The sequence below is a fragment of the Leptonotus elevatus genome, chromosome 21 (genome assembly GCF_054856555.1).
Source record: "Leptonotus elevatus isolate MCC_2025b chromosome 21, RoL_Lele_1.0, whole genome shotgun sequence".
NCBI classification, from domain to species: Eukaryota; Metazoa; Chordata; class Actinopteri; order Syngnathiformes; family Syngnathidae; genus Leptonotus; species Leptonotus elevatus.
Window position 1 is genome coordinate 1,432,944 of NC_141259.1, and position 16,928 is coordinate 1,449,871.

General features: G+C 38.7%; 1 protein-coding gene across 2 annotated transcripts; it reads right to left on the reverse strand.

The window, feature by feature from the left end:
- Positions 1 to 387: 387 nt before the first annotated feature.
- Positions 388 to 13,499, reverse strand: LOC147155525 (equilibrative nucleobase transporter 1-like). 2 transcript variants are annotated; one of them, XR_015092126.1, is made up of 14 exons: positions 13,478 to 13,499; positions 13,061 to 13,267; positions 12,803 to 12,932; positions 12,471 to 12,517; positions 12,283 to 12,359; positions 7,489 to 7,581; positions 7,272 to 7,411; positions 5,177 to 5,271; positions 4,952 to 5,095; positions 4,483 to 4,590; positions 4,112 to 4,298; positions 3,155 to 3,278; positions 2,853 to 2,973; positions 449 to 569 (listed from the first exon to the last, which is right to left on the reverse strand). XR_015092126.1 is itself a non-coding variant. In XM_086066268.1 (13 exons), exons 2-13 carry the CDS (start codon positions 13,245 to 13,247, stop codon positions 444 to 446), a joined length of 1,458 nt encoding a protein of 485 aa, XP_085922394.1. In that variant the 5' UTR covers positions 13,248 to 13,267; positions 13,478 to 13,499; the 3' UTR covers positions 388 to 443. The 2 variants fall into 2 exon arrangements, 1 of the variants encoding a protein (XP_085922394.1); XM_086066268.1 differs by lacking the exon at positions 2,853 to 2,973 and having other exon boundaries at positions 388 to 569.
- Positions 13,500 to 16,928: the final 3,429 nt, after the last annotated feature.

Sequence of the window (16,928 nt, forward strand, 5' to 3'; positions counted from 1 at the left end):
GCAGATACTAATTGTTTTGGTCAAGCATCAATGAGGGGAATCAATAACAACAAAGACCCAAAAATATTTGGTCCGTGTCTCTTGTAAATGAAGGGCATGTTGAAGGGACATTCTGCTGTGATGGACATGAAGTTCTGAAAAGTACCAAAATGATTTTTTTTCTGTGGGCAGCAATCACCCCAGGCATTTAATGTGCTACTGAGCTACATTTAAAATAAAATACTAGAAAAACTTAATTGTTCATTGTGCACTTTATTATGTGGTTCACTGCATGAGAAATTACAATTGATATAATCTGAGGATTTGAAAAGTTTCAATACTTTCAAAGAGTAACCAAATACTGTATGCTATTTATGTGGTGATAAAAGACTAATTAATTGATTCTTTATTCATCTACCAGGTAAAAAGTAATAATAAATAAATCGGTAAAAAAAAAATCACTTTCACTGATCAATCTTTTCCTCGGAGACCTGTTGAGTTTGTTGTGATGCAAGCCTTCGGCAGTGTAAAAAGACAGACACCGGGTGGATGAGCGAGAACAGGACAAGCACGGCCATCGCAATGTTGACCTGCAGACACATGAAGGCCGAGATCATATCGAAGGTGTGTTTGGTGACAGATGCTGACTCCCTTCCATAAGCAGTTTTATGGGTGGCAGTTGCCACCCTTACCAAATTGCTCACCACCCCACTTGACTCCCCTGTTGGCAATGAATGTATCAATACTAAATTCAAATTGTAAATTATTAATGTTTCTCCATAGTGTGTGAAACACTAAATCAAACATGGAAAGACTCTCAAAAACACTTGGCTACACGCAGTGGTGTTGGCCAAAGTACCACTGGTTGAATCATCTGGCACCTGCCTGAAAGTCAGACTGGCTTTTGAAAGGAGTTGATTGCTGATGATCTGGAAAAAGCAAGCAGCAACAAAAAACATGCATGACACAGGAAATAGGCCCGCCAAAATAAAGCATGCAGTGCAAAAAACACCATATTTTCCTCTTTTTACATTGTCCGACTTCACACTTAAAAAAAAAAAAGTGTGATACCTAAAAAGAACAACTATGTAGCAAAAGTATTTATTTTTGTATTTATAGATAATTTCATAGTAAGTGTGCATAGTGTGTAGAGTGGTTGTTGACAGTTTGTGTACGGCCGTAGTTGACATGAAAAGTCGCATGCAACGGAATGTTACGTTCATGAACTCGTAAAGCAGCACACTCAAAGTAACAGAACATGACACAATTGCCAACACATAACCCAATTTGTTGCAATATACTACGTTATACTCTAGTGCTGAATATATATATATATATATGCGTGTTTTAGATGTCTCCCTCCTCCAACTTAGGTGAGTATCGTTATCAGGCTTCTCCAAAGCTTGCTGATGAGCTGTGTTGGAGGAGGGAGATATCTAGAGCACGTAGGACTACACCTCTTGAGGACCAGGGTTGCCTATCCCTGGTATTGACCTTTTGCACGTGGGAACGCTCCCTCCGGGACGGCAAAAGAGCCACTTGCCTGTATTGGAACCATTGAAACTCGTACAGCGTAAAGTCCTTTATCTAATCGAATATCTTATAAAATGGTAATATCTTGCTGTGCGGTCAGTTGTACAGACAGACAAAGGAGTAAACCAAATGTTGCTTTTTATCGCATACCTACTAATGAATGCATTTTTTGCGAGGTTAGTAGATAAATGTTGTAATTAGTAGATAAATGTAAATACATTTTACTAGTAAACGTACACTCTAACAAAGATTGTAACAGAGGTGTCGAATTGCGTGTTTCAAATCACATTAACAAGCCAGATAGTTAGCATCCACTCCAACTGCACAAACACACAGCTTAGTTTTAAAATGTACCTTCTTCAAAACTATTAAGTGCATTTGACTGTTTAATAATGGGGGATTTCGTCTTTGTGCTTGGAGTTTTTCACTCTGGAGCCGAAGTCATATTCATGAAATGACTGCATAGCTTGCCACTACCATAGTAATTTGTTCCATGCTAGTAAACATAGTAACATAACATCATCACAGCGTTTCAATATAGAACAGACTATATAAAAATAAGTCACTTAGCATGACAAACAAGTTTTACCTTTGCATTACGAGGTATATTGTCCCTCCAGTGTGAGCGTAGCATCTCGTCCCAGAGACTCAGCCAGCGACAAGCTTTTGAATCAGAGACGGCATTGACTACAAAATGATATAGGCTGTGCGCTGTGAATTCCGGCAAAGTCGGTGATTTGATTAACTTGGTAAAAACAGCAGGCAACAGAAGGTAAGGGTCTGTTTTCAAACTAGCGATCTCCAACTTAAATATCGTGCTCTATGAGTCCCGACTAAATGTGCAACTTTGACTGACAGGTAGATTCCATGGCTCTATGGTCAAACAACTTTTAATTTGTTGAAACTTCCATTCAACAATCATTTCCTTCCGCCGTCCGTCATAGGGCAGTCAGTCACGTGACGTCGGTGCAAATGGTCAATAGACGAAAAGAACATTTTTCTTTCGTTACTTTCAAGACTACATCAATTTTAATACATAAAAGGTGTCTATTTAAATCAAATAGCATCACAATGCCACAAACAGTTTTCTCTCTCTCTCTCTGTCTCACTCTCTGTCTCTCTCTGTCTCTCTCTGTCTCTCTCTGTCTCTCTCTCTCTCTCTCTCTCTCTCTCTCTCTCTCTCTCTCTCTTCTCTCTCTCTCTCTCTCGCTCTCTCTCTCGTGTTTTTCACCCCCATGTGATTTTATAGCCACATTTTCCCATCTTTAGTTTTTCACAACATATTTGTTTGTTTTTTCCCCTCCACCTCCATGTAACGAAAGCTGTGCGGCTATTGGTACCTTTCTCTGTGTTAAATTGTGCGATTTTTCCATGTCTCCAACAGCCAACAAGGGTGTTTCAAACAATCAGCTTATCAGCAAGCTCTGCATGAAGCCTGATAACGATCCTCAGCTATTTTGGCTGTGGGAGACATGGAAAACAGAATCAGTAGGGGTACTCGAGGACTGGGGTTGAGAACCAGTGATTTGTAGTATGCCATGGGCCACTGAAATGTCAAGGGCGGGCCGCAAATGACCCCTGGGCCATAGTTTGGAAAGAACTACATCAAAATAAACATAATAATAATAATACTGGTACTCACGTATAAAGGATCTCCATCGAGAAGTTCTTCCACCACAACAAAGCAGACATACTGCAGCAAAGAGACGGCTGACGCAAGAGTAACAATGAGGCCATACACTTTTCCAAAGTGACACGGTGGGAAACTACAATGTGAAAGACACACAGACAAAGGATGTCAAGGAAGACTGGCACACCTCAAGACTGCAACTGTTATCAGATTCACATGTTGTGGAACTTGCTCATAATTAGAAGAAAAGAGTTTCACAATTGAAAAAGGATGATTTTGTTGCTGCTGACATGGCCAAGGGAGAACAGTACTCTTCAAAAGAAATGAAAGAACGTTCTGGACCAAAAAGTAGAAAAGCTGTTGTGAAAAACAGTTAGCGGGTGACAGCATTTCCAAGGCTATCATTTGCAAGAAGGCAAAGCATTTTATGCCAACTACAGACACCAAGAGGTCAAGAGAGAGAACCCCAGAAGTGGTCTCATAAAGGTGAATTGCATTTTAGTTTTTATTCTTCAGAATTGTAGCCGTCTGATTGTTAAAGTTAAAAGGTTGTGTGATTTTACCTTGAGAATAACGAAACAATACTTCAATGTTGATGTTAAAAATGTCTGATGGATGGTGCTTATGCTTAGCACTGATTGTGGCATCAGCATCAGCTAACAAACAAACATATCTGTACAAATGCTCGTTACCATCATTCCAGGATAGGGAATCCTGAAGAATTAAGGGTTAAATTAAAATCCAGTCTTGTGGTCCAATTTTCAATTTTTGATATGAGCCAACAATTTTAATATGAAAAATGCTAGATTTAAAAACATATAGCAAAAATATGTATTATTTTCTTTTTAAGACTACAGTGTACTATCTATATACAGTTTACAGTGTAGCTGCTAATATGCCATTACTGTATGTATCTTCACATATACTTTCTGAGTTAGTACTGATGAGTGTGTGTGTAAGTATACTCACGCCACACTGACAAAAGCTGCAAGAGTGCCTTGCAGGAAGGCACGAGTCAGCACTTGCATGATGAAGGTGAAGTACTGGAGGAGCAGCACGGGAATGGCGGCGGAAATTGAGAACACCAGCGCCAAGAACGACGCCAGGAAGAGAGAAACTATTGTGGAATTGAGTTCTGCCTCTCGTCCATTCATTCCTATAAATCAGTGGGTGGGAAGAGTCAGTGAAGATCAACAAAAGATATCGTGAGGTTCATATTATGATATTTATCGTATCTATTTGGGCATGCATCAGTGCCAAAAGGGCTTGTGCCCGGGCACCCATAATGCATTACTTTTTTTTTTAATTGTCATGCAATGCTGATCGTATTTAATTAATACCTCTATCCCGGTATTTGCGTTTCAGTCTGTCCATGATGAAGCCATTCCAGGGAGCACACAACACCGCACACAGTTGGGTGAAAGCAAAAGCATTGAGGAACTGGCTCACTACAAACATATTGGAGGAAAGATGAGACATGATAACAATAAACTACTGTCTAATATTATCTCTGTGTAATATTTGATGTAAATATGAAGGAATTATTTTTCAAACTGCAATATTCACTTCTGCCAGACAATAAATTAAATTAAATTAAATTAAACATAATAAAAACGCCCATTGTTTAGTTTTTTTTTGTTTAACTACTGTCTACTTTTAAACCGTTGTTAAACAGCTATCAGTACCAGTTTTCATGTAAATGGCAGGCAATATTTTTATGCTTGTCATTTTCAAGAATGGAGACATTCTGAGGCAGCATGATAAAAAGTTTGCAAGGTTTTCATTTCCTAATCTGTGTTTGAGTTGTACCGAGTGAGGGATCTTCATTCGTTAGCAACTCCAGCACTGGGTTAAGGGTGCCAATGAACAGATAAATTCTCAGTTCAATCACCGAAAACCAGATGAGGCAAAAAAAGAAGAATCTGGACAGGATACACTCACGAAATGTTTTCTCTGAGAAAAGGAAGAAGGCACACATTTACATAATGACCCCGCTAAGATATGAATTGTTTATGGTAATACTTTTATACACACCTGGTTTTACAGGTTCCTCCTGGGAAGTTTCCATTTGGTCTGTTGTCGTTTGTGAGCTATGATTCACATACTCTTCTGACTTGCCACAGGAAAACCTGAAGTGGAAGATGATGGCAAAGGGTAAGGGAGTGGTGCAATGTGCAATGGAACCTCTGAAGACTAACTGCCTTTTAGTCATAATGTGATGAGACTGCCTTGAAGATGGATAGATAGATAGAGAGAGAGAGAGAGAGAGAGAGAGAGAGAGAGAGAGAGAGAGAGAGAGAGAGAGAGAGAGAGAGAGAGAGAGAGAGAGAGAGAATTACAAAAACAATAACATTGAACAAAGTCTGACTACCTCTATTTAGGCCTTATTGATTCTATTAGATTTTTAGGAAGCTCTTCAAACGCACATCTCATCTGCACATTTGTCTCTGTTTGTGTCTGATTTTATGGTGAGTACATTATTTTTTTCATATACAGTATAAGTTCTCTTCTGCAGTGGTTGACTTCTTTGTGCAATCAAAATTTGTTTTTAACAGTCCCTTAATATGAACGTTGTTAATGAACCGGAAATATACTGCGTTTGACCACAGAGCTTCCACTGAAAAGCCCACTTGTTATTTTCCCTTTCCTTTTTGCTTTCTCTATTTAAAAAAAAAAAAAGCATGCTTGGTAATGAATAATAAACCAACTGTTGTCCTTCCAAACGTTCTTCAGCATTAGACCACCCATTGTCCATTCCCTTTGTTTCAATCAATTGTCTACAACTCTGAATTATGAAGGTAGTAGCGTCTTGAGTAGATATAGTTTAGAGCTATCAAAATTAATCGATTAATCGACAAGTGATCAACAACTATTTTAATAATCGAGTAATCGTTTGGAGCCACTACTTTTCAACAAGTGGATGGTATGTGTTGCTTTGAACACCCCCTTTTTCTTTTAGCGCTTAAACCCCAATATTAGATTTGGCAGAGTCATCTTTTGTTGACTTACAGGTATATTTCTTTAATGAAAAAATATACAAGTTTCCTCCTGTAAACATCACTAAGCATAACATTTATAATAAGGCAAGTTCTTGTTTTTGTTGTTGCTCTTGTTTATGTTTAACAAATTTAAAACATCATAAATCATGTTGTTTCTACTAAGTACACTCTCAAATGTTCTCCAATTTCGATACTGTAAATGTATAGGATCGTATGCCGAAAAACGTTTCTTGGGAGGAGCAATATGGCGGCCTCGCAGCTTCAAAAGTCTTGGCCTATCGGCTATCCAGTCATATATACAGATTAGTGGAGGCACCGTACTGTGTTTGCTTCAAAATGCACACACTTGGAACTAAGGTTGTTGCATTCTATTAGTTACCACTAGAGAGGAGTAAAATCTACACACTGTCTCTCTTAAAAAGAAAAAAAAATACTGGTCACACATGCGCAATAAGATTTAAAAAAAAATAAAAAATTGTAGCACTTTCATAAATTTTAGGAGCAAAGTGCCAACATTTAGGGGCAGCTTGGTGAGTTGAAACTGATTCTTTAAAAGGTTGTATCTCACTGAGCGGCGAAGGCTTCCAAGGATGTTTTTTTCCCCCCCATCAGGGTTTGTTCAACGCTGCAAAGGTTGCAAAGACGTTCGCCAGACACTCGCATATCGTTTTTCTGCTCCCAAACTGTTTTTCATGTTACAAAGGAATTTTGAACATGTTCAAAATGTGATGCCTTGCATGGTTTGTGAGTGCCTGACTAACATCTTTGTAACTTTTTGCAACCTTGAATTAACCCTGATGACAAAACATAATTTGTTGCGTATGCACACGCTCATTGCTCACTGCCTGCACTGTTAATGAGATACTGTACTAAACCGGTACTTGTTAATGTGTAACATTTGAGCTTGTGGATAAAAATATGCGCTTGAGAAGAATCTTTAAAAAATGGAATCGCTTTGTACCCCACAACCCGTGGTCTATTGGAGCAGAGACCCAGCTGCAAGCAATAATAAGCAGCATTCTTAAGCCTGTTCTGAACTCCACCTCGTCGCCAGATCAATTTATGCTTTGCACAGTTTTCATCAGATAGCCATGATTTTGCAATTGTAATGTTTACATAAAGATCCATACCCATATGTGTAATTTTGAGGCAGCGGGTATGGGATTAAGGTTCTGGGTAGCAGGAAGAAGGTCCTGAGCACGTGAAAGATGCTGCATGCAGCCATAAACAGGAAACTGGCCTTGATCGGAATGCCAGACTCATATAGGAACTGTAAGGAGTAAAGCACATGATCAGAATATAGGAAGGTGATGATGAACACTGTATGAAAATCAAGACAACAGTCACCTTGATGATGAGGAAGACAACTGCAGAAGAATGATAGGACCCGCTTAGGACAGTGATAATGGTGGAACGGTGATCGCCGAACAGATTTGCCACCTTCAGGACAAGAAACATACACTTGTGTGAGTGGCACTGGAGGCAATGTGTGTGAAGTGCCATGCCCAAGGACACATTGATACATGACTTGGAGAGAGCGGGAATCAAACAGTGGACCTTCTGGTTACTGGACAACCGGCTCTACCTCCTGAGCCACAGCCGCCAAAAGGACACCTCTAAAATGTTGTAGCGATTATTTGGGTTGCCGTAGTGGCGAACGAGAAACTTAGACGGTACTGAGGGGAGTTGTAATTTCCTCAGCAACCTCTGGGAGCACACCACGTTGACTTTGCTACTTTAGTTAATTATGGAGAAAACACAAATGATGCTTGAAGCAGACTTGGTCGACTGAGACCAAGCTTTTAGGATAGCATTTGATCATTTTTTATCAGAATTGACAAGCCAGATGCTTCATTTATCATTCTGAACACATTTCAAACATTACCGCGATCATAAAGTTATTGAATCCGCTAAGCTTACTAATTAGCTCAACTTAGATGGCTGCAAAAGTTACACACCTCATTCATTTGAGAACATACAGGTTGTGTACAAAGATAAACAACAGAAGTCACTTGATGTCAGTCAAGTACATAGAGTCCGTTTATGTCCCGAATTATGTAGACTTCAGATTAATTAGGAGCGGTAGAATTATTGAGGATAATACCGATAGTGACCGCTGGAGGGCACTGTTGTACCGTATAACTTCCAAGGGGCGTTGCTTCCAAAAACATATGGCTGATTCCTGTAGATCAGTGATCCCCAACTGGCAGACTGCGGTCCGGACCCGGACCCCGAGACCATTTTATCCGGACCTCCAAGCATTTTTTGTTTTTAAGTACGATAATACGTTCATTCTTAACAAAAGCCATTTTTGAATAGGCGCGCGCGAGGGCAGCTATGATTGAACCGGGGTCCTTTGACCGGCAGCATGCTCTTATTTACATGGGACAGGCTTTACTATGAGAAAGTGGGCGAACTATGGCGCTGTCTAAAGCTAGAAAAGTTGACTCTGAAAACTTAGAGATGAGTGGACTGAAGCTTACGCTTTCATTTTGCCAGCAGCGAGTGCGACAAGGCCAGTGTGTCTTATATGCACGGAGTCTGTTGCTCTTGTTAAAAGCGCCAATATCAAGCGGCATTACGAGGCAAGACACAAAACCTTCGTCGCAAATGACCCGCCAAGATCAGCGACGAGGGCACAGAAATGACATGAACTGAAAGGACAGTATGAGCGTGCAACACGGGTAATTGCACGTACGCTAACAGCGCAACAACGAGCATACGAGTGTTCACTACGTGTGCAGTGGATTTTGGTCAAGCACAAAAAGCCTTTTAGTGACTCCGGGATGATCAAAGAGTGTATGGAGGCGATGGCAGAAACGCTATTGGAGGGAAAAGAGGGACAGCAGCTTAAACAAAAGGTCCGACAGATTCCACTATCATCCACAACTACAACAAGAAGAGCCGAGCTGCTATCCGAAGATGTGCAGTCCCAGCTCGACAGCGCCATTCAAAGTGCCCCATGTATCGCATTAGCTGCTGATGAATCAACTGGCTGAGTTATTTTTTGAATGGTAATAATACATTTTTTATTTTTTTATTTTATTGAATGTTAAACATGAATAATTTGCAACCCACTGTTGTGGTCTGTTAACAAAAAGTTCAGATTTGCACTAGATAAGTGAAATGCTTTTTGAGGCACATTAATGTCACCTGTTGCACTTTAAGTGAAATACTTAATGACAATGTTAAGGTTTGTGCAAGAGCACACATATTGCACTTCTAGGCAGTATACAAATATAAGAATAGGAGTTAGTTAATGTGCAATACATTTTTGTTACACTGTGATTTACATTCAAATATATTTGCATTAAAATGAATGAAAGAGAGTAAGTTTAACAAGTTGTATTATTGTCAATGTAACAGCACATTTGCAATTTAATAAAAGAACAGAAAAATAAATTATCGTCTGAATGTTGTTGCATGTTCGGACCCTGGTCTACTAGGCTGATGGAGTTACTGGACCTCTTGCCGGTTTAGTTGGGGACCCCTGCTGTAGATAGACCAAACCATAAAAGTGGTCTGGGGACTGATAAGCAGTTCTTTTCGCTAGTTTTCTTGCTAAACAGGCTTTTAGATCTCGGTAGGCACTGAAGTATGTGTTTCCAGTCCCTGCTGAAGGGAAATTCAAAGAGTTTTTCCTTTTTGAACTGTCTCTGGTTGGTTTGAGAAAACATAGGTTTAAGGCACGCACACAAATTCCCCAGGGGGAAGTGTTTAAAAAGGCAAATAAAAAAAAATCAGGGTGACGGGCAATATTCGTTACAATGTAAAAGTATTTGCCAGGCTGGATACATGTCCAAAGTTTCATGAGTTTTCGCCCAGGTTTTGACACTCTTAGTCAACAGCATATCATCACGTTTACAGCTTGCGATGTAATGAAAGGCCTTCAAATAGCTTTTCATCTTGAACATCTTTAGATGAAACAACAAATGTTTGAAGACATCTGGAAACATTCTCGAGGGGGAGATAGTTAAAATTAAAATATGACTTCCATAAAGGGCCCAAAAAATTTGAGGAATTGAATAATTACAAAATCAAAATGGCAGACTTCTTGTTAGGGTTAGCGTATGGCTAAAAAAGACTTAGGTCTTGGGCTATTACAAATGCTTCCCAACTTTCATAGATATAGGTGAAACATATAACTGAGAATACTTTTATTAAAAATTATATTTATTTATTTATTGAAAATTAGGAGTGCAGGCAATAAATTGTTTTAATCGTAATTGATCGCATGACTTCAATGGTTAACATACGATTAATCACAATTTTTATATCTGTGCTAAATGTACAATAAAATTTACAAGTTTTCATACTGTTAACATAAAAGTGGAAACATGTTAAACTAATAGAAATATGGCTGCATTTTTTAGTAATTGATACCATAATTTCATAATAATTCATAAAATTTAGTTCAAATTAAAAATATTGTACTGTACTGTAAAAAAAACTGGTATTGATTTATGTTGAGGTCATTCTTCTGCCACTAGATGGCATAATTGCATTTTTAAGACATTGGTGACAGCTCAGTGCATTTTTCTTTTCATATTAAGAGCTATCTAATCTTTAACATGAAGTAACTTGTGAAATTCTGCAAATTTTTTAAATTGTAAAATACAACTTGACCCCAGTCTCCACAAATATATGCATTCTTATTAAATTTATTACTGCTAAGTTTTGATGTGCGCGTGTCTGCAGCGCTGCGAATGGAATTCCCTCAATATAGGCTTTCCAAGTAAGGGGCAGTCATTAATCATGCGTTAAAAAATTAATAGCATTAAATGAACTTTAAATTAACTCAAAATAACTCTCTAATTTTGACACCCCTATTGGAAATACAATAAATCTCTAAGATATGGATTTCTATGCCAGGCCTGATATGTTAAGAGTTTTCATGCATATTTAGACCCTCAAAAGTTAAATCAGTTCATTAATAACTTTCCAAAAAAGGGCAATAAGAATCATTCATAAGGTTGGTTATCTAGATCAGTGGTTCGCAACCTTTTTTAGTGACAGACCCCCTGTGAAATATTACCCCTAACCAGCACAAAGCATCTCTGAAAAGACTTAAAACCGAGTGCTGTGCCATCTTTATCTGATTAATTAAACTTTGGAATGCTCTGTGTATTTAAGTGGTCTCTCTTAAACTATTTTAAAGTAAAAATATATAACTAAAAAAAATAAAGACATCATTTTATTATAAATAAAGATTTGTGCACATAAAAATGATTAACAACATAAAGTGTTCTCCTCTGGGATCATAGTAAAGCTCTGTTCTCAAAAGAATTAACTGAATTTTAAATAAAGTTTTAAAGTAATTGACAGGTGATTCTAGGTGGCATATGACAAGTTGGCTTGAATGATTCTGACATGGGAGAGATGCTGTTTTTTAGGACACTGAAATAAAATAGCCTACTGAATATAAAATTCATTTTATGAACTTATATTTGTCTGAAATAGTTACTGTACTTTTAAAACATATTTTAAAATCTCACATCTCTTCATGTGCCCCCATTTGAAAACCACTGATCTAGATCATACACACTCACTATTCTTACAGTCAAAACTCTTAAAATGTGTTGATACCGGTCTCTCACATTTGCTCAGGAGAGTGTTTGGGCCTTCATCATGTTAAAACATAAAGTTTGTGAGTTTTCGCGAAATGCTGATTTTGAGGGTCTAAATATGCAAATATACTCATCAAACTTGGCACACACTTAATTGCTGCTGACAGCTCTAGATTACAATGTCATGTAGTAGATTTCCTAATTGCAAATTGCGTATATTTTTCAGAAACCAAAATAGAAATAACTCAATTTGCCCATTGGTTGATTACTTGTTGTTTGTGCGTGTTCCTTTATTGCTGCTCACAGCTCTAGATTACAATGTCATGGAGTAGATTTCCTAATTGCAAATTGCGTATATTTTTCAGAAACCAAAATAGAAATAACTCAATTTGCCCATTGGTTGATTACTTGTTGTTTGTGCGTGTTCCTGGTGGTGGTGTTTTTAACCAGAAATGAAAGAAATATGTACTGTATAATAATAATGAAACACAAAACAAGAAAGACAAAATATTTTTGATAATTTATAATTAAATAATGAATATTATATTTGTATAAATAATTGTATGCCACCTACCTGTATGTTGGTAATCAAAAATATTCTGCCTGACACAGCTATGAGGGGAAGTGCTGGGAAAAGCAGCACGGACAAGGCTGGTGGGGAATTTCACAAATTTGAAAACCGCATGTCATTCTTTAAATATTCTGCTTTTCTATTCTATTTTATGTTGAACATGAGGTTACAAAAGCATACACAAAAATTACCTGGAGTTGAGAAGGCCAACAGCAAGGTACCGGAGATGTACAGACATCTGGAGTAATGAAAAGACATTTTACACATCATCATCATGCCATAGCAAATAGAGACAAGATCAGTACTCATTTATTTGCGAAACAACACCTGAATTACAACTACATCTTCAAAAAATGACTACTGATAAAAATATATATATATTAAGTGTTACCTTACCAACATATTTGATGAGTATTTTTGTTTATTGCTGTATTCCTTCAGTTTCTATGTAAGACTTTGTAAGAGGTTGAAATGATTATGAACCAATCTGAACAATACTTTACTGTTGTCAAATATCACTCACATTCCTAATAGCCGCACGACAAAAGAGCCAAAGCGGTCAAAGATGAAACCAGTTAGAAGTGTGAGGAAATTATTCATGACAGATGCAGCGGTGAAGACTCCAGATAACTGTTCATCCTGTCCTCTGCAATCTGAAACCGACAAACCCATGGGAGAAGGAGAGGAGAACGATTTTGCCAATTTAGAATTAAAGCCGTACATTTCGACATCATTTTGTCTGTGATGAATTGAAGGTCAGAGGTAAGAAGAGTAAACTGACCTAAGACTTGCGAGCCATCGATTTCTGTACTGTTGACGCAATGAGAACCGAAGAAACCCTGTGTCTTCACGATGAAAACAAGCGAGGCCCACCCAAATACAATTCCTGCAAAACAAAGACACTCCACCATGCCCGTGATTAAGGTGAGCATTTGTCGCACCCCAAAGCCTTTCGGACACTGCAACATTGTCTCAGCTTCTCACTTCACTGTCAAAACCAGGAGACAAAATAAAACGTCAGCACCTATTCTTCAATCAATGTTCATATATCACAGAATCAAATGAAATAGTCATTGTACATGAGCACAGGTAAAAACGCTCAAATTGCATACATTTTACATTTTTTAATTTTGCATAAATTTAGTGTAATCCAACTTGAACACCAGAATTATTGTTGACTGAGAAATAAAATACTGACCTTTTGTTGTCTCCAAAATGCTCTCACAAAATGCGCCTTGCTTGATTAATTATCTTCCTTTTATGTGGACTAAATTGTCATCCAAGCATCTAAACACGTGTGACAGTATCTCTTCTTATCACACATGTGAACAAAAATGTCGCTGATGCGGGTAAACAGGTTTCATTGATGCTGTGATGGCCGAACAATGGATAACTCAAATACAGGAAGCAGAAAGTCAAAGCAGTATGAATTGATCACTGTCGGTACCATATCTGTCCCAGCTGCCCGAATGGCTCCTCATGTGCAAAACAGCGCTGCAGGCTGGCCCGGGTCCTCAATTATCAAAGGGTGCGTAGGGTTCCTACTAATTGCGTACAAAAGCTGAAAATTGTCCATGACCCCATAAAATCAAATTTAACAATGTGTGAGTCTGTACATCTGTTGAACATTTTATTTGATAAGTCAAAGATCCACTTTGAAACATGCCCATGTGACTCCTGCCCTCTACACGCCCGAATACAACCATAGCACCTATGGAATAGCCTGCCAGAGGACATCAGGTCCACAGAGACTGTTGATATTTTGAGAGGAGTCCTTCTTTTCTTCCTCCACAGTCGAGTGTAAAATTCTGTAGAGTAAATTTGACACTATTTAGAGTGGGACCAAATAGACTCAGTTTTAGAGTAAAATTTACACTTGGAAGAGAGTAAAATAAGAATTGAAATAAATAAATAAAAGTCACTCAAGGGTTGAGGAACGAACTCACGACCTTCAGTTTGGGAGACCTATTTACTCCCTGAGCCACGCAGCTCTTGCTGTGTCTTAGTATATCGTTCATGTCAGCTGGAATCTTACGAACTCCAAAAGCAAAAACCTTGTTTGCTCTTGGAGGTAAGCAAACAGTTTTTTTGTTTTTCGTGCACTTACACACATATATGGTCTCCCAGGCGGAGAAGCGAACTCACGCCAACCTGCACCAAAGGCAAGTGACGGTAACCACTCCGCCACCCGGGTAAGCAAACAGTAGGAGTGTCATAGCTCAGGTGGTTGTGTGGCCGTTTCCCAAGGTGAAGGTCGTGAGTTCGTTCCTCAACCCTTGAGTGACTTTTATTTTTATTTTATGACGTAGAATGGCGGCAGACTCTCTGCCGAGCAATGAGAAACTCCTATAAAGAAAGCAAGTTAAGCCTCGTAGCGTTCCTAAAGAAACAACATGCGATCGGTAGAGTCACTCTCCCCTATTCATTCATCAGACGCATTCAAAAGTTTTGATCGTCTCTTTAGAAACAACACGGAGGCTTACTGCCGCCATTTTACGTCACTACGCACGGAATGCGTTGCGACGTAAATAACAATGGCGGCTTACGTCCAAATAAAGTTTCTACGAAATGTAATAAACTGGAAATGGTTTTGAAAAATGAATCTCATAGTTATGTTAGTAACAACCAAACAAATAATATAGAGCAAACTTGTCATGACAGTCGGGGTTCCTTTTAAGCATTGTTACTGTCGCTGTGCACCACACCGGAAGTCACGAACCACAGCGATTATTGTATTTCCGGCCACAAACTGTGGACGTGTGAAAAAGGTCCATGGACTTTTTTGTATGTCTCCAAGTGCTACACGTGCTTGCCAGTTTTAATTGGCCTTAGGTCAAACGTACACATGGCATTGTGATGTGATCACGGAAATGGCTGCATGTGATAAGTTGCTCAGGTAACTTTAAAACAGATCAAGTGGATCTGATATCATATGAAAAAATGCCTTGTTTGTGGCTGTTTGGACACAAACACACTGGCTTATGTAATAAGAATTCAGCTCACACTTGGTAATGTGACGTAGCAGCGGCCGCTGTTCCGGCCCTAATGAGAAGATCACATGGCACTTTGATGTGATCACAGATTGGCTACATGTGAAAAGCAGCTCAAGTAACTTTCCCACAGATAAAGTGGATCTGATATTATATGGAAAAATGCCTTGTTTGTGCCTGTTTGGCTTAATAATTAATGCTGTCAGGCGATTGAAAATTTTAATCTAAATAATTACAAGATTTGTAATTAATTAATCTAATTAACCTATTTTAATCTCATATCTGATAAAGGTCCCCAAATAAAGAATTTGAATTCCAGGACATTAAAAAATTGTAGTGCATGAATGACTAAATTTAATACACCAAGAAGAGAAGAGTAAGTGCTTCATAAGTGCTTCATAAATGAAATTCAAAAGAAAACGTTTAAGCACATCAACAAACCAATTAGGCCATACATTATTTTAAAGATCTAAACTTCAATTTCGTTAAAAAATAATAATAATTGAAAAAACTTTCATCTAAACTTCCACAAGCAGCGGTTGGTGTATGGATGGCATGTGATGAACTGATAATAAATAGCTGTGGTGTTTTTTAAACCAAACTAACAAACTGGTCACCAGAAAAAGTATAGAAGGAGAGGTTAACAAAAATCTAAAGCTACAATATCTGGGTCATAACAACTCAAACCCAAAAGAGGAACTGGGGCCACAGTATCAACTCAACTTTTTTTTTTTAAACTATAAGCCTTTACTATACCTTGAAATCATCAGTCTCGTGGAGGTCTTTGTGCGGCTGTATCTCCCTGTTTTGTGGAAAACACTACTTCACTTCTATATTTTTATGCAGGATCGTGAGTGGTCGGCGGCAACAATGAATACACAGAGACTGATATGCTTTGCTAGAATAATCGTGCCTTTTATTCCCCGCAAACAGCAATCAACACCTGGGCTGTGCTAGAATAATTGTACCTTTTATTCCCCGCAAACAGCAATATATATACACCTCACTTTGCTAGAATAATGGTGCCTTTTATTCCCCGCAAACAGCAATAAACACAACTCACTTTGCTAGAATAATGGTGCCTTTTATTCCCCGCAAACAGCAATCAACACACTTCAACGCTAAGCAGCAGAATATGATCATCATCAGCGCTTACCTTGACACTAGACCGGAGAGCCCACGGTCCCGGTAAAACGAGCTGCAAAACGGCTGGGCAATGGTACGTATTCCACAGCTGACTCCGCCCGGACCGTGTGCCGCTCCGTCTTTTATTCGTTAACAAAAAGTTGTGAGCGTGAGAAACCGGGCTGTCCAAGCCCTCTTCCAGACACTCTCGAAAACATGTTTGCAAAGCAGGGAAGACTGTAGTATAAACAAGGTATTCACTCCCAGGCTGATTCCGCCCTTTATTTACAAATTGTTGGGCACCTGGATTCGTACAACAGTCCAGGACAACAACATATCCTTATATAAGAGGTTACATGAGGACATATCAAACCATGGTTATTTTCCCTTCATTCCCGAACCGTACGTCCTACCGGGGACATAAGGACATCCCCGGACTCGTCTCAACGATAGCTTTCCAACAATGTCGGTGCCATCGCCATCCACAAAATTGCGTTCCGAAAATAGATGGCAGACAAACCCGTGATTTTACCC

Excerpts from the sequence above, each read along its gene's own strand:
- LOC147155525 (XM_086066268.1), bottom strand. The coding sequence starts at position 13,247 with ATGTTGCAGTGTCCGAAAGGCTTTGGGGTGCGACAAATGCTCACCTTA. Across the intron at positions 3,279-4,111 it reads GCAGCTTTTGTCAGTGTGGC|TTTCCCACCGTGTCACTTTG; the intron begins GTGAGTATACTT and ends TTCACATTGTAG. Across the intron at positions 570-3,154 it reads TCGATGGAGATCCTTTATAC|GTCAACATTGCGATGGCCGT; the intron begins GTGAGTACCAGT and ends ATGTGTCTGCAG.